We start from the raw sequence: 27,700 nt of genomic DNA, 5'->3' as shown, positions 1-27,700 counted from the left end.
AAACCTGCTAGACAGTAAGATGGAAACATAGCTAATGCTGCAGGTGATGAGTAGATGGGAGATGTAGTTAGTGACGTGGTCAGCCATCATGCCCTGAGCTCCCATGCTGAGGAAGGAGAGAGGGAGGAGGCAGAGAAAAATGACAGGGGGGAAATAGAAGAAGAGAATTAAGTGTAAAAAACAGGAACAGAGAAGGGGGATGGGGGAGAGGGGTGGCATGCCCTGGGTAAGCCACCATGCTACCTTGTTCCACAAGCCCTGCGGTGGTGCCGGCGGCTGCAGCCACTGCTGCTGCGGCCACAGAGACAGAGGCTGGAGCGGTGGTCTGCCTGCTGCCCACTGTTAAAGAGTCCAATAGCCAGTCACGCATGAAGAAAGAGAGTTAGGAAAGGAAGATGAGAAAGAGGTGGTAAAGATGGAGAAATGGTGGAGCGATATTTAGAAAGAAAGGGGCAAAAGGAAAGAATGTGAGGGGAGGAGGTGAGTCAGAGACACAGCAGGTAGAAGGGCAGGGTGGGGAAAAAGAGAGAAAAGGTGAGACACAAAAAGGCAGAGACAAACAGGACTCATTAGTTTAGAGAAGGAGGATTAATTCACACATACAAATCACCGACATTATATGGATGTGACATAAATTCTGTCACGTATGAGTCCGCTGCTCTGACAGAAGGATCAGCAGAGAAACATGTCAGAGAGACACACAAATCTTTCAACTTTCATCTTTGATGCTTGCATTTTCTCTCAATGTGTCCCTGAAAACAGTGTTATTGTTAGGATGACTGTGATGATGATGACGGTTATGATGATACAGAAATTAGTCAACGTTAGTAAATGTTAGATTTGTAGTGCTCACTGACCTTAAAGGGATAGTTTTGATTTTTTTAAGTGAGGTTGTATGAGGTACTATCCATACTCAGTGTATTAGAGTAGATGACGGTCGGCGTGCCCCCAGTTTGGAGAAACAGACAGGAGTTACGGCACGGGAGCAAAGTAATGTACTGCTGTGGACGAGGCCGGCAGCAAAACATATTTTAGACATCTAAAAGAAAGACTCACCTAAAATCAGTTTAAGTGTACGCTATGATTAGAATATTTTCACCGCTTTACTTTGCCGTCAGACAGACATTTCCGATGGGCAACTGAAGCCGTTTAGAGCTGCGACTAATGATTGCTTTGCTTCCGTGAAGTAATTCCTGTCTGCTTCTCCAAACTGGGGGCGTGCCGACCGTCATCTACTGTAGGTAATACACTGACTATGGATAAGTATCTCATACAACCCCACTTCAAAACACCCAAACTATACCTTTAATAAATGTCAGCAAAATTTTAAATTCACAACAGGTGTAGTACTAATTGCATGCAAATCAATTCATTGCAATCAAAGTATTGGTGGCTTCACTGAGGATATATATTATAGGCATTTACAATTCTATCATTTAAAACTTTAATTTAAACCTAAACTTTATCCTTATATGGTACGACATCAACATGTGGAGGGAAATATAACCACCTCGGTGTCAGCACAGGGCCACTGATCTGTATAATGTATGATTCATAACATATGATGAGAATATGGTACTATAAGCACTGACATTGGCTCATGAGTTGACGTAATGTGCCTTCTTTTACCGAACATCTGCCTCTTATTTTTTTTACTTTTTAATTATTTCTCATTCACCTGATGACCTTACACTTATAATGGAGAACTCCTACTCCTGAGACGAGGAAAGAGAGCGAGGAGGAAAAGGTGTTTAAGAACGTGACACGGCCAGGACACACACACCTGGCTCAGTGTGTGTGTGTGTGTGTGTGTGTGTGTGTGTGTGTGTGTGTGTGGGAGTTAGATAGCTGAGTGGTTGTGTAGTGGGTGTTCAGACCATTTCCCATTTCAAAGCATACAGATGTTTACTGAAGCAGCATCCGTGCATGCTCACACACATATACTAACATCACTCACATCTATATATAAAATAAAATATTACTTTAACACATGCTCTTTGGTGGATTATGTGTTTGCCGAATTAAAGGAGATGCTTGGACAAATTTAGAAAAGATGGTGAATCAAATGTTATCGTTGTTATTTCCTTGTTTTTTTTTAAGGGAGTTCTGCTGATACAGACACCAGCTCAGAGCGGGACTGTGCAGCTGGAGAGAGTCATGACCTGTTTTAATCTTCTTTTCAACTTCACTTGTTGACTCCATCCTTTTGGTTATCACTACAGTTTATTTTTTTACCTCTTGCTCCCACCATCAGCAAAGTTATAACCGCCTGCTCCCGCGGGAACCCAATCCTGATGGCGTCCTCTAAAGCAGAGCGCTGCACACATACAAGGGCCCCGCTGTCGCACACTGATGCAAAACCTAAGGAATCCACTGGTACCAACCATGTCATATTAGCTTATCGCGATGGAGGTTAAATAACGCTCCAAAGTTGCGCTAAATTTTGGCGAGGAAAAAATGGCATGGCCATTTTTAAAGGGGTCCCTTGACCTCTGACCTCAAGATATGTGAATGTAAATGGGTTCTATGGGTACCCACGAGTCTCCCCTTTACAGACATGCCCACTTTATGATAATCACATGCAGTTTGGGGTAAGACATAGTCAAGTCAGCACACTGACAGCTGACTGCCTGTTGAGCTTGAGTTTGCCATGTTATGATTTGAGCATATGTTTTATGCTAAATGCAGTACCTGTGAGGGTTTCTGGACAATATTTGTCATTGTTTTGTGTTGTTAATTGATTTCCAATAATAAATATATACATACATTTGCATAAAGCAAGCATATTTGCCCACTTTTATGTTAAGATAAGAGTATTAAATACTTAACAAATCTCCCGTTATTGTACATTTTGAACAGATAAAAAATGTGTGATTAATTTGTGATTAATCATGATTAGCTATGGACAATCATGCGATTAAATATTTTAACTGATTGAGAGCCCTAATAGCGATACCACTGGCATGCAGACAATAAAATCCCTACATTTAGCATGTTATTATGACCTTTATATTATAACATACAGTATACATATATATGAATGATAGATTTACAGTAATGAGGGATATAAGAATTATGTCCAGGCAACACTTACCAGAGAAATTTCGAGAGACCAGCATGGTAGTAAGAATGGCCCCCTGAGAAGAAAACAAAAAAGAAGTTCAATTTTAACCTCTTAAACCAGTAACATAATAATTTTACCATTTTTATATAAATGAACAACATTCAACCCCTCTCTGTCACTGACTGATGTATCAGACTATTAAATGTTTTATATTTGCAGTTCTAAACTCAAAACAAAGACGGGTCTTTCCTTTAGAAAAATCCTGACTCACAGCAGGTGAAACTTCAAAGTTATTAAGATAAAATCCAAAGATATAGATGCACTGAAATAGTACCACCACAACGCTGGAAGAAAGAATACCAAGTTGTACTGCATGTGCAAGACTATTTCCACGAGATGCACTACAGAGCGTCACAGGAAGTCATACCTGCCTGTGACCATCAAACTTCACAACTCCGGGGTGCCCCGGTAGCTCACATGGTAGAGCAGGCACCCCGTGTGCCAAGGCTAAGGCCTTGGCAAGACTGCCCACGTGAGCAATGCGTGTTGGCTGCGGAACCTGTTGTTCTTTATTTCGGCGTCCATGTTAACAGATTAGAGCAGACACACAGCCCGCGTGAGCAGTGCGGCCTATTTTTACCGCGAGCCGCGAGTGGTTCACGGCAACAACAGACAGTTTGACAGTATATTGACATCATAGCAGCAACATTACTACAGTTTCAATGTCTGTATCTGTAGAATATGTCACGGACATGAAAAAAGTAAAGATTTATTTTTAAATCAACACTTCCTGCTTTCATTTCAAAATGTGGACAGAATTCCTTAATTTGTTAACACAAGGCTTTTATTCTGAAATATTTACAGAACAGTGTTGTAGGAAATGCAGTGACTTGCACGGCTCCATGAATGAATAAAGTAATTAGAATAAGATGGTAATCTGCATGAGAAATAAAGAAAAAAAGAAATCGCTTGTAGTGATTGGACCAGGACAGACATGATCACTACAAGAGGTTTCCACTGTATGTTTTGATGATTTCATAATTATTTGTTTTTGTTGTTTACTATGTATTTGATTATCTAACCTTGCCAGTGTCCATGTCTTTCTAAATGTGAAAAGCCAGAGACAACTGGTTCATGCTGAAGGCATGTTGGGTGAATGGTCCAACATTTGCCCGCAGCCACCTGCGTTTCTGCTTCCAGCTTCCCGTGTGCTGGTATTTGAGCCATGCCAAGACGGGCCAAAAGCAGCAGGCGAACGGCGGCATGCTCCAATCGCTAAGCTGTTGTATCCACACAAAATGTCAGCGATAAATCAGTGAAGAAGGGAAACTATTCATGGAGGATAAGTCTACATCTAAATTCTTACTAGTTTTTCATATAACCTCAGCACCAGAGTCAGGAGAGAAAACATATGCCATCTCCATGTAACAACATTTTTACGATTTTTAAATTCATTTTTTAATGCCAAAATCAATATAATTGCTTTATTTGAGTCTATGCCAAGGTAGAAGGAAGTTACCGCTTTTATTGTTGTAGTCTGAGTAACGTGACGTCATATCCGTTTCAATAACCAAAACAGAGCTGCATTGAGCCAAAACCATGGATGTATAATTAGAACGAGAGAACGAGAGAAGTCAGCGGTCACTCACATCTCCGTGGTCAAATCAGCCGCGCTACAACTGTAGAGCACCCATATACTGACATTTATGTTAAATGCATTGAAACGGCCCCGATGGAGCTGACCATGGATGTATAAAGAGAACGGAGCTGACGGGAGAGCTAGCGACAGACTTGGAGATGTTAGAGGAACACGTGTGACTACGTCTGTTTTTTTAAAATAAGGTGTTAACAAAGGGAACTGTATATACAAAATACATATGTGGAAATAAGATTGATTGGTATATATTCACCAGAAATATAAAACATTACATGTCCCTTATTAATTATAGAAAATACCACTAATTTGTGAAGGAAATGTCTTTATCTTTGATTTTTGGGTTGCTGGAAAAAATGTAATAAATAATGCCTGACAATGACTGATATATTTGATTTCAGGGCATCTCTGACTACATACATGCTGAAAATAAAACATTTTTACTTTATCAATTTAGATATTTTCCAAAGTAAAAGTCCCTAGAAGTGTATGATTCATCTTTTTCCCCATGGTCTAGTGTTAAAAAAATAAAAAAATAAATCGTAATATCGAATCGCAATGCTTAAAAATCATAATACATATCGAATCAGCTCCCAGGTGTCGTGATAGTATTGACTCCGTAGATTGGTGTATCGTCCCAGCCCTGATACTTCAGGCCTTGAATTTATAGATCACAAACATTACAGGAAAACAGGAAGAAAATACCACTCCTGGCAATGCTTTGGAAACCCCCAGATTTATGGGAAATAAATTAAAGAATAAAGTTGAGAAAAGGATTATTATTTACTATACGAGAGAGCAGGAGAGGAAGATGTGGGAGAGAGTGAGCAAACATGCAAACAGACCTTGAGTTTCCTCCTGGCATTGAATTTCTTCAGGCACTCCACGGTCTCCTGTCTGTGCATCATAGACGCCACCGTGGACCGTTGCTGGGAGAAGGAAGAAGACGAGGAGGAGCGGGTGATGAGGAGGACAACCAGAGGAAGGTTTAGGATGAGGAGGAAGAAAGAGACAAGAATAAATCAGTTAATCAGATTGTTGTGTTTGCTGTGATTCAACCACTTGTTTGTCCGAGTTAGAAGTCTTTTCTATTCTTGCAGCAGATGTGTAAACTGCTGTCTATCTCAAGCAGGGGACACTTACGCAGACCCATGGGTGCTTGAGTGCCTCCTGGGCAGTGATCCTCTTGGCTGGGTTGATGGTCAGCATCTGGTTGATCAGGTTTTTGGCCTCTGGGGTGACTGTATCCCACTCTGGTGAAGGGAACTAAAGGGACAAACAGAACCATGTCTCAAAATTCAGTGTTGTGCTGAAACAATTAGATGAGTAACCCCTTAACACTCTGACGGCATGCCCGGCCGCTATTCTGTCTTTTAGAGGTTGTTTGCGTGATGAGTTTTCAAGCTAAAGTAATGATACTGGTATCATATGAAACTAAAAAGCCTAAAGAATCCATTTGTACCAATGGTGTTATGCTGGCTTAGGAAGAACACTAAATAACACTACGAAGTTAGGGTACATTTTGGCGAGGAAAAACAGGCATGGTGATTTTCAAAAGGGGTCCCTTGACCTCTGACCTCAAGATATGTGAATGAAAATGGGTTCTATGGGTACCCACAAGTCTCCCCTTTACAGACATGCCCACTTTATGATAATCACATGCAGTTTGGGGCAAAAAACAGCACCTCTTTTCATCCTCTGTCTGAAACGCTCTGTTCGAGCTCCTGAACCTGCTCCCAAAATGAATGTTTTACCCCATGGGTGTGTTTTTCAACAATATCAGAAGGACAGTCCGAGCACAGCCCCAAGCAATTTGTTAAGGAATTCTCCAGCCATCAGGTCCTGTGTTGTGTTTCGGCACAAATGCCGAGGTCTGTGTCCTATGAGCCCAGAATCCCTGCCAGGGAATCAGTCAGCCTCTCTCTCTATTTGGCATGGACTTAAATGTGATCTAAGGTGAGGCTCCCTCTCTTGCACCCCCTGAAATATGAATGAGGTGACGGAGTTACGTAACCGCTGCCAAAAAGGAACGAGGGCAGTGGGAGGAGAGATTTACAGCAGGAGGGGAGAAATAAGAGAGCAAGAGAGGAGAGGAGACTCACATCGTAAGCCCCAGCCTTGATCTGCTGGTACAGCTTGTGCTGGTCCTCGTCCCAGAAAGGAGGGTAACCCACCAGCAGGATGTAGAGGATCACCCCTGAGACACACGCAAAACGCATATGGACACACACACACAAAAATACACACAGAGAAAATGCACAATTTGTTAGAAAATGTCCTTCAGTGTGTTTGTTTTTTTGTGTACAATTATCTAGGAAATGCCATGTGTGTGTGTGAATGAGTGTGTGTCTCTCTGTACAACTCACCGCAGGCCCAGATGTCCACAGGTTTGCCATATGCCTCCTTCCTCAATACCTCAGGGGACAGGTACCCCGGTGTGCCAGCAAATCCTGCAGTAAACACACACACACCATTGATTGACATGCTCAAGGCAACAGATTGTTTATCTGCTATCCTAGGATCAGCATGTAGAGAAAGCAAGATAATCTTCTGTAAGCTATCTTAAAGACAGATTTGAGGCTCTAAGGTCAGTTGATTGTGAAGGAGGACTGGCAAATCTTCCTTTGAGGAGTCCATCACTGATGGGCACAGATGTTTGTGGAAGAGATCCAGGCGAGATGTGTGACAGAGTTATTTCCCATCCTCCGTTCATGGGAATGAGACCCAGACCGAGGCTGGAGTGAGGGCTGGGAGGCGGAGTTAGCAAGCCGTGACGACAGCGTGACGTTGTGACTCTGTGACTGAGCCATGTGACCGAACGGACGCTACTGCGCCTGCTCCTTGGGCACAATGGGTGCGGAAGATCGCCGGAAGATCCGGGTACTTTTCCAGTCGGAAGTCGAGCCATTTTGGCTTCATGCGCCACTGAGCAACTTTCATAGGAAATGAACGGGGTCCAGCCGCCAACACTGTATCCAGTTCTCTTAATATATCCATGCTTAACACGCCTCCTACAGCTGAAAGCAAAACAGTAAAATAAAGCAGATATCTGAAAGTACTAACGGGGACTTCAAACCACAGAGATTCAGTTAGAAGCTACGAAAGTACTGAGAGCTGAACACACGCAACGATTTCCTCTCCGGTCTCCTGCACAGACGTGAGTTGAGTCTCGCAACAGACGCTTGTTTGAGGGGGAGAAGGGGGGTCGTCACGAGTTGGCCACGGCTGGCAAGACGTCACCGTAACTCGCTTGGAGGAGGGTTGGGTGCACTGAGATGGTCCATCTCGGGTGCGGCGTAGCACAACTCTGCATTCTAAAACTGGTAATGGAAACGGTAGTATAGATACAGTATATATAATCTTTTCTAGTAGTTTAATTCACTCTCTGTCAGCTGGATCTTCTCAAGTCACTCTATTAGGTCTTTCTTACCAAGCATTTAACATACCTTTGCAATAATCACCTCTGAAGCTTATTCTAACACTGTAGTTATAATGAGCCCCTTTAAAGCTTTTGATAAATACATGTAAAATAAAGATGTGATTGACTCCTGTACTCTGCTGTACCTACCAAACCAGGCCTGCTGATCCCCCTGCACCTCAATGGCCAGGCCAAAGTCGGCCAGCTTCACTGCGGCATTCTTACATTTGCTTGCTAGGAGCAGGTTCTCTGGCTAAAGTGGGTGAAGAGGACAGAAATAAGGTTACCAAACATTTTGAAATGAATGATGGGGGGTACAAAACATGTACAGTGTCCAAGTGGGGGAAGAGCGGGAGGTAGATGTGCTCAAAGTTTGCATGCACAAAGTTTGTAACGGGGTTCATAAAGAACATTTTCATCGACAAATTATTCAGCACACACACACAACACAGATACACACAGACATAGATGTCATTTGAGTAACGTATGTGGACACACAAAACCTATACAATACAAGGGAATCCAATAACTTTGTGGACTAACTTTTATTGTACTGTATAGCTTTATGTGTCCACGCAACCTAGTCAGTCTGCAGTGCTTTTTTGTCCCTAGCCTCATGTGGTGTGCTGTGGTCTATAGGCTCCATCTCTGTGGCCCAGATAATGCAGTCAGCCTCATTATTCTCCGTCAGAAGAGGGCTCTAATAATGGGCTGCTATCCCCACTGGCCCCTGCTCTCTCTCATTTTGTCTCTCTACATCTCTCTCAACTCTCACTTATTCATTGCCTCTGTAAAAGCAACTGGCAATCTCGAGTGACAAATAAAGCACTCTGTTGAGAAATATGAATACAAAATGTAAAACTTTTTTTTCATTCATAGATATCCATGATATTCATGATGTTGGAAAATCAACAAGATTACCTACTTAAGAGTTTCTATCTTAGCATGGCAAGACTGCATTATTTCAGATGATAGCCAGAGTGTTAGGCTTGACAATACAAGTTTTTCCACTCTAAATCCTACCCCGAACTCCAGTCTAACATTACATAAAAACAAATAAATACAGTTCTTTGGCTCTGCCCATTTGAGGTTTAAAGGGATAGTTTGGGTGTTTTGAAGTGGGGTTGTATGAGGTATTTATCCATACTCTGTGTATTACCTACAGTAGATGACGGTCGGCACGCCCCCAGTTTGGAAAAACAGACAGGAAACGGTTTGTTTGTTAGTTTGTGTTATTGTGTGACTTTGGTGAATCCGACCTAACCGAAGTCACACAATAACTAGGGCTATCAATCCATTAAAATATTTAATCACGGTCAATCGCATCATTGTCCACAGTTAATCACGATTAATCACAAAATAATCACATTTTGTATCTGTTGAAAATGTACCTTAAAGGGAGATTTGTCAAGTATTTAATTCTCTTATCAACATGGGAGTGGGCAAATATGCTTGCTTTATGCAATGTATATATTTATTTTTGGAAATCAATTAACAACACAAAACAATGCCAAATATTGTCCAGAAACCCTCACAGGTACTGCATTTAACATACAAAATATGCTCTAATCATAACATGGCAAACTGCAGCCCAACAGGCAACAACAACTGTCAGTGTGTCAGTGTGCTGACTTGACTATGACTTGCCCCAAACTGCATGTGATTATCATAAAGTGAGCATGTCTGTAAAGGGGAGACTCGTGGGTACCCATAAAACCCATTTTCATTCCATATCTTGAGGTCAGAGGTCAAGGGAACCCTTAAAACTGAGCCCGCTACAACCTAAATATCGCAAATTTCGTTAATGCATTAAAGAAATTAGTGGCTTTAAAACAAATTTGCGTTAACGCGTTATTATCGCGTTGACTTTGACAGCCCTAACAATAACACAAACAAACTAACTGATTGAGGCAGCAGTAGACCAGCAACTCCTGTGTTCTCCGAGGTAAAATTTGAGTCTGGTGGCTTTGGCGAGAGCATAGATAACGGCTTCATTTCTCCATCTCACAGCAAGGTAAACCAGTGAAAATATTTTAAATATAGCGTACACTTAAACTGATATTGATTCTTTTAGGGGGGCCTTTCTTTTAGGTGGCTAAAATACATTTTGCTGCTGCCCCCGTCCACAACAGTACATCGCTTTGCTCCCGTGTCGATACTCCTGTCTGTTTCTCCAAACTGGGGGCGTTCCGACCGTCATCTACTGTAAGTAATACACTGACTATGGATAAGTAACTTCACTTCCAAACACCCAAACTTTACCTTTAACACTACCAGTAAAATGATTTCTGCCTTTAGATCAGCTCTGCCTCCAGGAATCGCTTGTATGACTGAAACTTCCAACCTAGATTATCATCTACAGTCCTGGTTTGCGTTTGGTGCCGTTTTAAAATGCTACTACCTCATTTTAGCTGAACTGACTACAACTTTGTCAACAGTAACACCTGCACACCCTGCACTTATACTGATGTTCATATTACTAAGGGCTTCTTCCTTGTGTAGTTGTTTCCTGAAAGGCACCTCAGTGAACAACAACAAGTGCAAACTTACAACATGGAGAGAATGAGGACATTATATTTAGGCTGCATTTATGTCACTGCCTCCCCTGCATTGCAGCAGCGTGTCTTTGCACCCTCTGCCTTCCTCCCTCCGCTCATTTGTTTGGAAGCACTGGAATACTGTTTACTAAAGCGCAAAAACTTTAAAGTGTGCTTTTATAGCCTTTGAGTCCATAAGTAAAAGAGAAGGAAATGAGCAAGAGAGAGAAAGAGAGAGTGGCGAGTGAGCAAACCAATAATCCTAAGGCGCTGTGCCTACCTCGTGTCATCATATTCTCCCAGCTCTTCCACTTGCTTAAGCTTTACTCTTTTGTAAACGAGGGAGTTAGAACTTGCCAACACTGCAGCAGTAAGATAATCCGTGTAAACGGATGTGGGTGTAAATTCTGATGAAGCATGCACTTCCATCAAAAATGTGCATAAATGCAATGCAAAACATCCAAGCCACATGTTCGGACGTAACTGTAGCAATCGCTGTCACTTTTTATAATTAACGCGCCATCTCTTTAGCACACACATACACAGCTGAGCACACTGACGACTGGCTTGGTTGAAAGGGAGAGGAAGGGTGTAAGGAAGACAGAGAAAGCTGTATTTGAGAGCAGTTCACAAGTGGGTGTTTCAAATGAAATGATTCCCATCTTTCTCTCCTCCCTTATATCGGCGGAGATGTAGACCTCAGTTAAGAAGGCACTCCAATTTAAGCAGACTGCTGAAGGGTGGAAAGAGAAACTGGCCATAACTCATTTGACCTTACATTGAAGCAATTACTGAGTTTGTGTGTCTGGATTATAGCCTTTGTTTTATTGTTTTAAATGTTTTGATACTATTGCCAACCAGACACCTGAAAGAAACACCTAAAACAAAATTTGGAGTTTTTCTACAAAATCCTTCATCCAATATGTCGCCTAAACACTGGTAGCATTAAGTAGGTCAAATATACTGCCTTTCAGATTGACATATCATCTGAAAGGTAGCACACTTTTAATATCTGAGATGACAAAAAACAATATACTATTTGCTGGACACTCTGAACAATATAGTGCTGTCACACATTCAAATTTGTTTGCTGTGTTGTCATCTCATTTGCCATAACCCAATTCCTAATTTGAGAGATCTTGTCACCCAGGCTGTCCACAGTCATCACACTATGACCTATTGCATGAAACGCTCTCCGATGCTTGGGTGTGAAACCAGATAGGCGTGTCGGCTAAATAAAGAAATAGCCACAACAGTTCTGATAAACACAACACGCCTTTGCTGGAATGCCGGGACTGACATTTGCATGGAAGACGTCTACTTGACAAAGAGCGTCATGCAAAACGAGATGTGACATACATGCATGCACATACTGAAACGCGACCAGGTACGGGACATGACAGCAAGAGGTCTTGATTTTTACAGTGTCTGATTAGACGCGGATTCACACACAGCGCATCATGTTTGAGGTGCTGCTTTGTTTGCGGGGAACGTTTCCGCAAGCACAGCATTAAGCCAAATTTAAACACTTCCCGACTTAAGCAAAACTTCAGCTTGGTTGTTAGTGAGTTCACAGTCAGCAATCACATTACACAAGGCTATTGCTGTACTATCTTCCTGAAAATGCATTTCAAGCTCAGTAGAAATCCTTAAGAGCCAAACTTAATAAGAACCATATGACATGGACGTCTGCAAACTACACTTAATAAGCAATCCCACAATTCTAAGAAACTTGTTAACAGTTCAAAATTAGCGACTTGCTCTTAGTTTCCAACCCTGAAAAAGACTGCACTACCAGCCAGTCAGCCAATACAAACAAATGTCACAACATCACAAGTCAGTCGATGGCAGTTTACAGAAAATGAGCTGTCACATTTGAAGCATTGAGGGTCATTAATGGATTTAAAAGGCAATGAAACCCACAAAAGGTGTCTCATAATCAATAGTTAGCACATTTCTCTGACTAGTAAATGAACCAGAGGTCAGATTAAGTATCCTCCTGGGCCATCTTGGATGGATCCATTGACAAGAACAATGGGCCAGCTGTATAGTGACAAGATCCTGTTCCAGAAAGGTTACGGAGCAGCGGCATTAGTCAGCCAGCATGACCAGCGTTGCATGCTTGAAATCTCCACAGAAGTGGTGTATACACAACAGGGAAAGAGGGTGACTGCACAGAGCTGGAGGTTGAGTATGGCAGGGCAGAGCCGGAGAAAGGTCGGAGGTGGTACTTGACTCATGGTGAGCGCCACAAAGCAGTAGGGACTGCTTTAACTGTTGGTAGGGAGAGAAGCTTTGGTCTGTCTCTAAATGGCTTTATAACTGCACAACCAACTATTCTGCAGGCCTAAATTTGTATTTTATAGGGATACAAAGAGAGCAATTGTATTTATATCAGAATTCACGGGGTAAGAGATGATTCAACCCTCTCTAAGTCCTGACGCTTTACAAGTGACATGATGTCCACAAACATTACAGACAGTTTCTCATTTACATATCAGATTTACACAGACAACACAAATACACCCCCCCCTTACACAAATATTTAAGCACACTCTCAAGGGACAGCAAGATGATCCCCATCACTCACCTTCAGGTCCCGGTGCACCACGCCCGATTGATGGCAGTGAAGCACCGCCTCCAGGATCTGCTGGATGCAATGACTGCATGCAAACACCAAGGGGGGGAGGGGGGGGGCGCATGTTAGTTTGAGCAGCGCTACGATCCCGTGCACAGGCCAGGGGTGTGGGTAGGGAAGGTGGGGAGGAGGTATGATGGACGAGTAGGAAGGGATTAAGGCGTACAACATTGAAAGGGCTCTTCTGTTGCCAGCTGTCACTTCTATCTTTTATTGGCTTCGGCCGAGCTGCAGCTAGACACACCCAGGATTATGCAAATGAAGCCAATCGGGGTTCACTTAAATAGCTTCCAACTAGTTAGCTACATAGGCTAGGTGAGCTCACCATCTTTGCCCAAATATAAGGCCCTGTTTAGACGGTATTAATATACATCCTGAGTGATCGGATCACAAGTGGACAGCTCTAAGTACAGGTGTGAACGCACTGAGGACGCATTGAGATCCGATCGCTCAGATCACATTCAGAGGTGGTCTGGGCCACATATGGTCACATTCTTTTAGCAGTGTGTAGTGAATGTGTCCTGGGCCACATTGAAGGACCACCTACTCAACTGACGTCCCGCTGGGATCCGCGGGGTCTCACTGCGCTCCGCATGTGAATAGACAGACAGACGCGAGTGCTTGTCTGCCTCGCGGCATGGAAACAGCTTCTGTCCTCTACTGTATCCTGTCGGTACAACTGTATTTTATTAAAATATATCTTATTTATAGGCTACATATCTGCAGACTATCAGACTAGGCACGCAAAGTGCATTATTACGGTGCTTTGCACAGAGCTGTACCCCGCTGTTGCCTGGCATAGGCAGCGGTGTCGGCGGCACGAAAGTCCCCGGGGACCGCCGGTACAATAACCTTTTTTTATGTTTATAAAATGTACCAGAATTCACGAATATGTAGGATATTACTACTGACATTCATGTAATATTACGTTGCAACGTCTGCCGTGTTTATTTGTATATAGAGCGGGATAGTGAGGTGTGAACAGACGTACTTCGAGCTGTCCACTTGTGATCGGATCACTCAGGACGCATGTTAATGCCAGGTCTAAATAGGGCCTAAGGCCTACTGTAATATACATTTCATAGATAACCAACATTTTCACAATACAAAGCTGTACGACAAAAATGGGCTGTATGTTTGGCTACTGAGGGAATGAAGTGGATCAAACACCCTGTACTGCAGCAAATTTCATCAATGAGCTTCATTAGTGAGGTTTTTGGGTGTTGGCTGTAGCTCTGGGTTCGACTCGGTTGGTCTGGAGGGTCATAGCTGTGGGTGCTCTGCAACAGAAGATTCCTTTGGGTCAATCTATTCTGCAACTAACCAATGGATATTATCTATGATCTCCTTGGATACTCTATTCTTCGTAGATAAGTATATCCGTGGCAACACTCATCTAAGAAGCACATTTTACAGCTGGATTCTAGACATTCCCACCTCCCTCCATGTTTTAGTCAGCAGGTCTTGGGTGGTGAAAGAGGGTGTGAGAATGTGGCTGGCTATTGGGGGCACAGAAGGCGTTGATGAAGGAGGTAAGGGAAGGAGTGAGTCATTGTGCAATTAATAACATTTAAAAGATGTGTCTGGGATCAATGCCATGTCTACTGCCAGCCTAGCTGGGCCCCTGCTGACAAGAGCTGTCATTCTGATGTCAGTTAGCTACCGGACACCAAAAACAAAAACACAAAAGTAAAAAAACTGTGCGAGAGATGATATATCTGAGCTGGAGACTATATATATATATATATTAGGGCTGAATATTAGCAAGAATCTGGCGATACAATACGTATAATGATACAGGAGTAATGATTCAATATATTGTGATATATTGTTTTCAAATCTAATTTTAGGAAAACTGTCAAAGTATAAAGACAAACCATATGTATAAAATCTGAGTAAAAAAAGTCACTACAATGAATTGGCTACTATGGGGACTAACATCATTACAAATGAATACAATTGGACTCATTAGATCCACAAGAGTCTCAGCTTTCCAGTAATATCCAATTTATGCAATTCAAAGTCTGTTTAGGGACCCCGGTATGCAGAAGAATTCAAATACACCCTTTTAGAAAAGGCAAAAATAACACATTTGTAATGCATGGTTTTTGCCCAAAACTGCATGGAATTATCATAAAGTAGGAGTGGCTAACTGGGAGACTCGTGGGTACCCAAAGAACCCATTTTCATTCACATGTCTTGAGGTCAGAGGTCAAGGGACCCCTTTGAAAATGGCCATGCTGGTTTTTCCTCACCAAAATTTTGCGTTAATGTGAAGTGTTATTTAGCCTCCTTCGCGACATGCAAGTATGACATGGTTGTTATCAATTGGTTCCTCTAGTTTCATATGATACCAGTACATTCACTCTAGCTTTCAAACTGAATCCGCTACAATCTCTGAAAGACAGAATCAAGGCTGGCAGGCGGTCAGATTTTTAAGAGGCTGTTTAAAAATCAATACAGCGTTTTGAAGAACCGATACAGTATCGCAAAACATAACATCAGAATACTCGTGTATCGATATTTTCTTATACCCCTAATTTATATGTGACAGACAACATGTACATGTGTGCGTAGGACCAGGACACCTGCCACAGCTGGACCCATTGCCTGGGTCCAGCTGTGGCAAGTGTGTACTGATGCAGAGCTGCATGAACACACACACACACACATGAACTGAGGATGTGGCGTTGTGTGTGGGAGAAAAGCTTGACCTTCACCTATATTATAAATGTTTATATGAATTGTTGTATATATTTACTATGTATATATGAATTTTGTGTAATATAGATGTAACATTACTTTTGATTATATGTGGGATACTTGGGTCACTAGCGGTATCATGTGACCATCATGTGACCAGAGCGCTTACCCTTTAAAGATGGCATCTCTGTGTTGATTTATTAAGTCTGAAGAAGAGCTCGTGCTCGAAACGTCACTTACGAAGATGTGCCAAAAAATTGCTCTCTAAGGGAGCTACAGTGTGCGGACCTTCTTCTATGTTTCTACCCATTAAAGGGGTCCCTGCGGCCCCAAAACGTTTGAGAACCTCTGCTTTAATCTAACAAGGACCTCGAAGGCTGACTTACAGTAATAGGTTGCAATAAAGGAGGAGTCTGCGAAATATTATAACATGAGAGAAACAAGAGAGAGGGAGAGACAGAAAGTGAGACACAGAAACAGAGAGAGAGTGAGAGAGATGGACTGGCATGGTTGTAAAGTTCAGGGCTATAAATTAGAATCCTGTGTCTTGTTTCTAAAGGTCTCCCAATGAATAAATACTAGGCAGGTCACATCTACAGCCCAAATGCTAAGAGCTGTGAATGTGTGTGTGTGTGTGTGTGCGCGCGCTGAGTGATCACTAAAAGCCAACACGAGCATGTGGTTGCATGTGTCTGTAAGTGTGCGGCCGAGGCTAAAGGGACTTCCATCCATGAAATGTGTGTGCGCTCTCTCATTCACACATAAATGTGTGCCTGTGTGTAGGTATGCATGCAGTTCAGTGTGTGTGTGTGTGTGTGCGTGTGTGCGTGTGTCCATGTCAGCCCTCCCCCCACGTTGTCAGCTGTTGAGCTCTGTAACCCGCAGGGTGAGAATCCTCTGCATGATGGCAGGAGTTCCTCCCAAACGTTCCTGTGGTAGTTAGCAGTTAGGGGTGGCCATGCCGTGGATATCACAATCAATATTTGCTGTATTTTAAGCTCATCATCACGTTACATTAAATTAGGCAATACAATATTGTATTGTGATTAAAGTAATACTTCACCCACAAAATGATCGTTTGTATATCAATTACTCACCCTGTGTTATCTTGAATTCTTGCGTTCGTTTTAACGCCACTAATTTCTTTAACACATTAATGCAACTTGCTATTTTTACGTTGTAGCAGGCTCAGTTTTAAAGCTGTAGGATCTGGCGGTATCTAGCGGTGAGGTGAGGAGATTGCAACCAACTGAAGCCTCTCCCGTGTGCCACGCGTCTTGGAGAGCAACGGTCGCCGACGCGAAAATGCAGAGCCATTTGGAGAAGAGCCAGTTCGTAGAGTGTGTGTGTACGTGGGAAGTGAGTGGTGAAGCAAGAGAGAGAGAGAGTGGCGGCAACAGGAGCGAGTAACGTTATCGACTCCGGCCCAAGCAGGAAAGGTTAACTGAGTTTGGTTTGTCCGTTCTGGGCTACTTTAGAAACATGGTGGACTCCGCTCCCTATGTAGATATAAACTGCTCATTCTAAGGTAACGAAAACACAACAATTCTTATTATCAGGTGATTATACACTAAAGAAAAGATACATATTAATATTATATTCCATTTCTGCTAATAGATCCCCCAAAATGTTACACACTGGTCCTTTAAGGATAGAGAAAAGTTAAAATACAACAGCATCCTGAAACTGTCCTGAGGGTTTACGATGACACTGCTGGCATGAGTCTGACTATTCTGAAGTAAAATTCATTTACAATTTGTTGTTTTTCTTTCAGCTCAAGATCTCTTAAACAACTCTATAAAAGGTGTACTTGGCGTTGAATGAGACTGTCCTGAAAATACAGGGATCAATACAATAAAATAAATGACTCAAAGCTAGAGAGAAGGGAGGAGGAGGGAAGGAAAGAAAAAAAAAAATCAATGAATCACAATAAATATAACTGTGGCTTCTTTAAACTAGCCTGGTGGGAGAAATTGATGGTTGTATGGGCATGTGTAAACACTGGATATTTATTACACATGTAGAAGGTTGTGTGTGTGTGCATACAAGGCTCATTCATTGATTGATCTGGTTGTCAGTCAGTGCAACAGGAGTTTTATAATGTAGTTGTTTGTAAAATGAGAGAACGGGTGGGAGGGCAGATGGAGGGGGGAGGGTGGGTGAGGCCGACCAGGATCCTCCAATTAAAGAACAAAATACCATATAATAAAAAAGCAAAAAGGAAACATAAGAGCATACCAAGAGACAAGTCGGACAGGCGGACATTAGACCAGCAACTGACGACACGAAGAGACGAGACGGAGGAGGGAGGAAGGAAGGAAGGAAGGAGGAAAAGGACGGAGGAGGGAAAGGAAGCAGGGATGCAGATGCTCCTCTACATATACTAACCTTCAGGTCCCTGTGCACTATGTCATGTTGGTGAATGTGATGGACACTTTCTAGAATCTGATGGATACAGTGACTGTGAAGACAAAACAGAGAGAGGAGGGAACGGTGGGGGGTGGAGGGAGGGATGAAGGTGGAGAAATGGAAGGGAGAGGGGTGAAGGAGAAAAAAGAGGACGCCAGGTGAACGGAGTGACGGGCAAGGCCGATGCAAGATGAATGAGACAAAGTTAAAGATGAGAAAATGGCAGGTTAGATCAGAGGAGGAGAAGTGACATAGATGTGAAGAAGAGGAAGAGAGGAGGAGAGGGTGATTGATGCAGATAAAGATGTTGGAAGGAGAGGGATGTGTGGGTGAATGCGGGTGGAGGAGGAGACAAAAACGTTTCGTTTTGCTTTTTTAAACATGATGAGAGACAAGTGCAGCCACAGCAGAACAACCTGCCAGACAAAAATCACACCAACACCGACAGAGGAGAGGGGTAGGAGAGGAGAGGAGAGGAGAGGAGAGGAGAGGAGAGGAGAGGAGAGGAGAGGAGAGGAGAGGAGAGGAGAGGAGAGGAGAGGAGGAAACCAAAAGAAACAAAGGTGACAGATTGTGAAAAAGAAAGGACGCTTCTGAAGAGTAAAGAGAGCTAATAATACATGAAAGAGATGGAACACGCATGTATAGGATGAAACTGAATCATAGAAGACTGGTGGGCTGATGCCAGGCTATTTTTCCATTACTAAAAAGGAAAAAACACCACTGTGTGAACTGCAAGAGATACATGTACCTACCTCACTCTATTGTGAGTGTGTGCATGTAGGCTTGGTGCAATGAGAGAGTGTAATGTGCACAATATGTGACTAATAGCAGGCGCAAAGAGACAGGCAGCCTGTAGGATCCACACCCACACAGTGTCTAGTTAGTGGGAGGACTGAGAGAGAGAATGAGAGATTATACGTGCATGCTTGCTCATAAACACACACGCATATACATACACACATCATTTTTGTCCAGGCCAGTTTCATTAGTTTGTTTTTTTAAATTATTCTGTTGAACCACAATTCAAAAGCAATGTCTGATTTTCATTAGTTCATTTTCAGTAAATTTTTATTTATTATTACTTTTGTCAGTTTCAAGTTATTTCAGTGACCATTGTGGGTTTTTCTTTCTTTAACGGAAGGGTACCAACAATTTTGTCCACGTCTGTACTTCTATAGACTAAAAAGAGACAAGTGTATTGTTTCCATCAGCCATTGCAAGCCCAGCGGCCCATAACGTTAGCGAGTGTGCAGTCAAGAGAGAGAGCGTGCGACTGACGGTGATTATGAAGTCAACAGTAACGTTACAGCTGTGAACGTAGCAGTGCAGTGTGTGTACAGTTTAGACTGTCAATGATACAACTCCTCAAGACCCAAGCCAAGTTTCCGTGTCTTGCTTGCCAGCTGCTGATTAAAGTGAAGGGAGTTAGCCCCGAAGCTATGACAACAACGGCCCAGGCTCACTTAAGTGGGCTGTTAAGTTGGACCAGCTGTTCTCATTTTGTGACAGGCGGCGGCTGAGTCAAGTGCAACACCTAGTGGTAAAATTCAGTATACCGGCCCAGTCTTGTGGTTTAATATCAAACCGGTTTGGAAATTTTTACAACGGCCCAACCTTATTGTCCACTCCCCATTTTGTGTTTCATTCTTACAGAAAGTTCATGCCTCGCCATGACGTATGCTGCCTTCAAATGGAACTCGTGGTTACGACATGGGTGGGAAGTCGTGTACATAATATGCTCGGTGTTCAAGGGGTTAAGTCATGAGAAAACAACTGCTAAGCAACGGCAATACTAACGTTACATTAGGCATCTAGAAGCCAATTTAGCAAGCTAGCAAGCGGGTAACATAATGCAAGGAATATATACGTAAAGCAGGAAATGTAAAGGCATAATGACAGACGAAAAAGATGAGGCCTTTTGGAATATCAACATTTCCCTCAGACATATGACAATGTCAGCAAACGCGTCACAACTCGTGAACTTTGGGCTTTCAGAAAATTTCCACTTAACGCGGTCCAGCAGTTTGAGCTGACATTTGCTTTTTGATATAAAGTGAAAGTGATGAGAGACGCAATGCATGCATGGACACATGGTCTGACCTGACAGTGACCCATTATGTGTGGCATTTAGAAAATAAGAGAGCACCTCCATCTCACTCCTCTGTTTGTCCGTTTGAGTGTGCCTCTTATATCTTATTGTCCAAAACCATTATGTCATTCCAAAGGACTCTTCTGTTTATGAACTCCTGGTGAGGCAAAGAGGGAAAAAAGTGCGGCGCTCGTCACACTTGCCAAAAAATGTGACTTGCTCAGCACTTTGAGCTACAATGTCCCACTGTTCTCTGCAGGAAAGTAAAGTGATACTGGGAGGAAAATCAAATACAGAGCCAGTCTGTATGTCAAGACAAGGCACCTTCTCTCCCTCTCATATGCCTGAGTATCCTTTCAATACTAAAATACACAAATGAAGCATGTCCAAGCCTGTTGTGTGTAATTTAAAAATACAACAAGACAACCAAAAATCGATATTCGAATGGACAATTTTGACAGCCCTACTCTGGTTTGCTAACATGTTAGCCAAAGCAGGTTCATAAATCAGTCTGTCTGCTCCCTAGTGAGGAAAAAACTCCTAGAATTCAGCTTCAGGTGTAATTTAGTTCTACTAAAAATGGCCTCCATCCAATCAAAAACCACCGAAGAGAAACTCTGACAGGGGGGCAACAAGATGTGATGCAGCACAGTTTGGGGTCTGTGTGAGGCTAATTATCGTAGCTAATTAAAGTCCCAATTCTTGCTGGTCTCCAAGGGAGTGAGAGGAGGGGGGGGGGAGGACTGGCCTGGATGACTGACATTCAAAGAAGTGAACGGAGGGGATAGGAAAGTGAGTGTGTGTCTTTGTGTGTGCGCACATGAGCCAGGGATGAGTACTGCAAGGGTTACACGGTGGGTGGGAAAGACAGCGATCACTAGGGGGCTTAGATTGGCTCAGATTGATTAGTACTGTAGCGGTGTATACGGTGCTGTAGGTACATACATACACACACAGTAAAATACTCTGAGTCTGTTCTCAAAACTGAAAAAAACAAAAATTGTGCACACACACAGAAACATTTCCACCTTCAGCAAACAGACAACACATGCAGTAATGAGCTGGATACATTTAATAGTCCATCAAGCATGCACGCCTTTGTTAACTTCAATGACTGGACCAAAGCCAAAACAGAAGCTGTTTTGCATCAGGCATAAAAGAGAAATTGGCTAGCAGTTGTTGGGGACTACTAAATATGCAGTTTTGACAAAACAAGTGTCCTCCTTAGCGCACAGGAGATGAACAGGCAAAAAAAATCCTGGATAATTAGCAAATTGAAATCCTTCACCTTAAGCACAATTTTTACAAAATTAATGACCGCCTTGTAAAAGCCACAAACAGAAGAAGCTAGCCTTTCAGTGCAGGTCGTCTAATGTGCAGGAAAACATTAACATTACATTAACTCTTGGAGACTGATAGCAGTGCTTTAATTAGGGGTGGGCAAAAAATCAATACAGCATAGTATCGCGATATTTTGCGAGAGATCTTTTAGAGCCTGAAAACAGAGCCATGAGGAGGTACAGAAGTCTAGTTTTCTCTCAGAACACTTGAATTACAATATGCTGAAAGGTTATTCTCTAAAAATGAGAATAGCTGGTCCACCTTAAGTGAGCCTGAGCTGAAGTTGCTGCCAACTTCAACCCCCTTCTAAACCCCCAAGGAAGAGTGCCGGTCGTTGATGCCAATTTTCATAGTGGCCAAACGGTGGTACTACAACTTCTGTGTTCGTCACGTGATGTCATTAGGCCCAAAAATACTTTTTCTCAGAAAACGTACTTACTTACAATGGGAAAGAAACGTCTGTAACTCAGCGGATAATTTTTTTTAGGTGAATCAACTTCCCAATATGAACACTCTAATAGCCCTTATTTAAATCATTGGGTCCTAAAAGTTGGAAAATGCACTAACAGCCGAATCCAGAGTTATTTCCCTTCCTCCGTTCATGTGAATGAGACCCAGACCACGGCTGGAGCGAGGGTTGGGAGGTGAAGTTAGCAAGCTGTGACAACAGCGTGACGGCTGTGACCCTGTGACCCCGTGACCGAGCCATGTGACCGAGCAAACGCTACTGCGGAAGATCCGGGTACGTTTCCAGTCGGAAATCGAGCCTTTTTGGCTTTGTGCGCTACTGAGCAACTTTCAGAGGAATGAACGGGGCCCCGCCTCCAACGCTGCATCCGGTTCTCTTTATATATCCATGCCCACTTCACTTTAACTAGCAGGGAGCAAGACACAGGAACTTGGCTTGGGTCTTGAGAAGCTGTAGCATTTATTTACCGACAAATAAACTGTAACTTACACACTGCATCGCTAGGCTCACTCACACACACGCTCTCTCGGCCGACCGCACACTCCCTTATGTTACACCGCTAGCGCCACTTGCAACACCGCGTTGGATGTTAGGAATGAGGTGCTCTTGGACGCAAATGGTGAAATAGATGTACCATGGCAATTTCAAAATAAAGGCGCATCTTACACGATACTCAATCCATTGATCCAGATCGATGTATCATTACACCACTACATAATTGCATTATGCGAGGCATGGCAGCTGTCATCAAATCAAACCGGGTCTCATGGAAAACGGAATAAAAAAATAACTCATAGACCCACTGAAACAGTCCATCCTATGAGCTAATCAGCCACAGAGTGTGAAAAACTCTGACAATAAGAAATAGCCAATATCAGGCTTGATTTAATTGGTGATGGAGCTTACTGCACAAACTAAAAGCTGAGCTGTGAGCCAAAGCTTGCCACTCATGTCCCCAATAGAACTGTTTTTAGACGCTTGCTGTACAGTTAAAATAGTTTCACTCACGAATGCGAGTCATTGAATCGTGCTTTGAAAATACTCCATTCTACTGATATCTAAAAGGTGAACTACACGATTCAATTTCACATGCTTGATTAAATTTTTAATGAACAATTAATCAACCGTCAATTAATTGTTAACATCCCTAGCTGGGATTGAACCTGATCCAGCACCTCTGAATAGGAAACAGAAATTAGATGGATAAGATGAACTTTGCATTCTATACAGTCTGACAAAAACACTAGTGATGTGAATGTATTTATTAAAGGTGAGCATTTATATTTAATGGAACAAACTAATCAGAATAATTGAATTTTGAGGACTTCATTACCCAAAAATCAAGTAATGTGATGTCAGTAAACTGTGCACTACAGCTCATGTTTACACACCTGGTCTGGGATCACTTTCTACCCGAGGATATCAAAGAGACATTTTAACATAAATGTGGATTTTTCTCATGCCCAGGACAAAACCAGATGACTTCATATAATTTTTCAGTTGAGGAAATTGAAAATAAAATTCACTCATCAAATGTTTCACAGTGGATATTTAAGGCTTAAGGCCTAGTATGTAATACAAACTGGTTACACAGCCAGTTATCTAGATAACACTTTGCTCAAATTACCTGAGTTCACTTTTCTCTGCAAGTCAAACAGAGTAGAGACGAGAGCTGAAGGCAACCATTTACTGTGCCATGAATTTAACAATATCAGACTATTCAGTTTCACTTTTAATGTTGCTGAATGGACTAACACCCACACCACAACTGTCATTTTCAAGTATCTCTCTCACTCTTATCTCAGTCTATTGTCTGTCCACCCCCCCACTACTCCATTTCCTCTTCCGCCATTGGTTAAAGTGAACTGTGTGTGTCGATGAGTCAGCACGAGTGGTGGGAGTGAGATATAAAACAGCATGGGTGGTGGTGGTGGTGGTGGAGGGTGAATAAGAAAGTAAAGAAGACGGCTGAATGAAATTTAAGAAAAGAAAGAGACATACACACAAACACTACATGTGGGAAGGGCAATTTGTTTTGTTCTGCTTACAGGGGAAGAGTGAAGGGGGCAACATAACAGTATAGGGATGCACCCTGGACCACTTGCACCAGTCAAGCTAATTGGATCATTTAAAAGACACATACTTAAGGTTTGACCAATAAAGCTTTGTTTATACTCGCGCGAGACGCCGTGGCGCGGGCCTCCGTAGATGGTGTGCGCACTATAAGCCTGCACATAGGCGTTTATTCTCAGCGTGTTGTTCGTTGCAATATGCTCCGAAAACGGCAGGAGGCATACAAACAAAATATCCTGTGGATAAGCAAGACGTTAACGGGTGGTACCGGAAAGGAGAGTAGGCTGCCTGGCAACAGTAGTGAACACTAAACACCGATGAAAGTACTGCTAAATTTTGCATTTGTGTACTATTACTGGCGCTTCCCTCTAAGTCAAAATTACTTTCTGTCTCTCGGTGCTTCCCCTCGGGTCACCACTCTTTCCATGAGATCTTTTCTTTAGCTTTTACAAAACAATCTCTTATATTCTTTCACCGCCTGCAGCAAAAATCATCTTCTTTCCCCAGTGTGTCGCCTATTTCTTTCCAAGTATTTAATGTCATGTGACTGTCCCTGTGGTTTCTCAATGAAAAGCCGTAGAGATGTCTGTACTTGTGAACCCGCTCGGCCAGTCTTCCCTCGACATTCTCAAAGCTCCTCAAAGTTCTCCATTTTCGCCGCCCATTCGCGTAGTTACAAAAATGTGCATGTTCGCGTACAGGCGTAAACCTGCAGCACGGAACCCTCGCAAAGGGTCGTGTCTGATGGTGTGACGTCTATTTGGCTGTGTGGACACTCGCGACCCTCGTGGATGCGCAAGCATACATTTTTAAATCGCTTTAGTCGATTATTCAACTAATCAGTCGTTTTGGTCTTAGTTAATACGATTTCTTCAGTCGATTAGTTGTTTTTTATGCTTTTTTTTCATGCTGAATGACTTATTTTCAAGAAAGTTATGAGCACATCTCGGGTAAACACAAGATTTAAAGTGGTGCTTTTGTGTGATTCTTTGTAGAGAAACAGATCTGTTGATTACATCCACTAATCGATTAGTCTTGTGCTAAGTGCTTTTTGCTGTAGCATGTTTTGCACTTTGCAGGAATCACTTGTCCATTTATTACAAAAGAAACTAGACTGGTGGCTCAATTTTCCCTACAAGTATTAATTTTCTAAATGTAGGTTATGAATAAAGGCGAACTGCAAAATACATGTTGTCGGCACATTCTTGTACTATATTTATAAACTTTTTAATTGCACTGTTAAAATATCTAACATCTCATCTTGGCCGCCTGACATCCCTCTCACTCACAGCAGTGAACGTCACGCTTCAGCACACCTTGGCTGTTAAAGGGAAGACAAAACGCCGAAGCCCTCAGCTGTGTGTGAACACTTTAAATTGAGCGATGACAGACACGTGTTGCAGCGCTATGCTGCTCCATCTCTGCCGAGAAAGGAGGAATGTCTGGCTGAGTCCTTCCCGAGTCATGCTCAACACATGTTGATTGCTACCGAGACAGCCATAAAGATGACAATCACAAAACGCTGTGCTACACTTTGGAACGAGGCAGACTGTTAACTCCCATTCACTGTCAATTTCACTTATATTGGGCACTGTATAGTCCAAAATAGACAACATCCTCCACACAGATTTTTTGAGAATCCGATTTGGCCTTGAAAACCCATATTGGTCAAACCTTGGATTAGACATAAAGGTCACTGTTTCAGTGTGAAAGGTGAAGTACTGTGGCATTGATGTAAAGGAGAATGCAAAGGACAGAGGAGGAATAGTGAGAAATAAGAAGGAAAATAAATGAAAAAATAGTAATATGACAATGAAAATAGGAGGTAGAGAGTTATAAATTTCAACAGAAAGAGAGAAAGGGAAACAACCAGCAGGAGAGAAGAGAAGAGGCAAAAGAAACAAAAGAGGAGAGTAAAAACAAACACAGAAAAATAAAACGTGGTAGAGAAGGGTTGTGAGGAACAGAAAACGGGAAAAGGAGTAAAGAGAAAACAAGAAAAAGAGGAGCGCAGAGAAGAGCAGAAAAGACAGTAGAGAAGGGTCACAAAAGTAACGGAAAGATACGTAAAACTAACAAAAAACAGAAGACAGAGACCATTTAAGGACAAGGAGAAGCCCTTTCACACGGACAACGAGTGAAGGCTGCGCTCCTACCTGGCATCGGCCTCGCTGTAATACTCTCTGGCTACGATGTCCTCAAACAGTTCACCTCCGGTCACCCTGCACACACATACACACATACATATTATTATTATTGGGATGCTTGGGATCCCCCCCCGTTCCCCCAATCCCTCCCTCCCCCATTCCCACATTGTTACCATGGAAACTAGAGGGAATTGCCAAGAGATGGATGTGGAGGGCGTAGGTGGTGGTGGTAGGGGGGATATAGGAGAGAGAGAGTTATGTAATTGTATAGGAGGAAAGAAGAGGACAAGAAAGGAGAGGAGATGAAGAGGAGATGAAGAGGAAGATGACTTACAAGTCAAACAGGAGGTAGTGGAAGCCCTCCTCCGATATACTGTCATGAAGACGAACTGGAAGAGATAGATAAACAGATAAATGTCAGTTTCTCTGTGTATTCATTTTTATTCTTATTGTATTTTATTATCAGTTACTTGTGCGAGTATAGTTGGAACCGAGACAGTGTTTGTTTGAGAGAAAAAGAGGGGGTGAGATTGTGTGTGGGGTAGAGACCACAGGGAGTCATAATAATTGAGTCTTACATCATACAGTATATATATTCACAGTATTTTAAGGGGCTCCGGCAATGAAGGGGTCAATTAAATCAACAGAAATAGATGGATATTAGGTTACACTGATGTGCTGTATTACAGCAGAGGTTCTCAATGTTTTTACAGCCCTTACAACAGAATCATTTGATCTAGCCTATTTTTTTTTTTTACATTTCTATTGTCTTAGTTGAAAGAGAAGTGTATCAGAAATATATTAGACATGTATTAAACATATTTGCAGATTCTAAAAGGTCTTTGCACATCAAGTCTTTAATTTCCATATGCATTTTTTAAATCCGTCATCCGATAAAAAAACGTTACGCACAGAAACCTTGCACACCGAGTCCGATGCGTTTCGTTTAGGGCCGTCGATCGATTAAAATATTTAATTGTGATTCATCGCAAATTAATCATACATTTTTTTCTGTTCAAAATGTACCTTAAACCTGCAGTAGGCAGAATATTTTTGGCATCATTGGGGCAAAAGTTCCATAATAACCTTTCAGCATATTGTAATTCAAGTGTTCTGAGAGATAACTAGACTTCTGCACCTCCTCATGGCTCTGTT

At 42.4% G+C, this 27,700-nt stretch overlaps 1 protein-coding gene across 43 annotated transcripts in view; it reads right to left on the bottom strand.

Annotated features, from left to right (window-relative positions):
* camk2b1 (calcium/calmodulin-dependent protein kinase (CaM kinase) II beta 1) overlaps positions 1-27,700 on the bottom strand; it is an 81,650-nt gene that overhangs the window by 35,152 nt on the left and 18,798 nt on the right. For 25 of the 43 annotated variants that reach the window (XM_074638884.1, XM_074638892.1, XM_074638889.1 and 22 more), the window contains exons 4-13: positions 26,880-26,934; positions 26,555-26,620; positions 13,264-13,336; positions 8,287-8,389; positions 7,085-7,168; positions 6,821-6,915; positions 5,862-5,984; positions 5,564-5,647; positions 3,095-3,137; positions 244-339 (exon numbers count right to left, since the gene is read on the bottom strand). In XM_074638884.1, the coding sequence (XP_074494985.1) occupies positions 244-339; positions 3,095-3,137; positions 5,564-5,647; positions 5,862-5,984; positions 6,821-6,915; positions 7,085-7,168; positions 8,287-8,389; positions 13,264-13,336; positions 26,555-26,620; positions 26,880-26,934 (822 nt within the window). Of the gene's footprint in view, positions 1-243; positions 340-3,094; positions 3,138-5,563; positions 5,648-5,861; positions 5,985-6,820; positions 6,916-7,084; positions 7,169-8,286; positions 8,390-13,263; positions 13,337-18,402; positions 18,476-26,554; positions 26,621-26,879; positions 26,935-27,700 lie in introns of all 43 variants that reach the window. The other 18 variants (XM_074638893.1, XM_074638906.1, XM_074638910.1 and 15 more) reach the window with 3 other exon arrangements.

This window comes from Sebastes fasciatus, chromosome 6, assembly GCF_043250625.1.
Source record: "Sebastes fasciatus isolate fSebFas1 chromosome 6, fSebFas1.pri, whole genome shotgun sequence".
In the NCBI taxonomy this organism is placed as follows: Eukaryota; Metazoa; Chordata; class Actinopteri; order Perciformes; family Sebastidae; genus Sebastes; species Sebastes fasciatus.
Note: the sequence above shows the minus strand (reverse complement) of the source record. Positions and strands in the feature narration are given on the sequence as shown.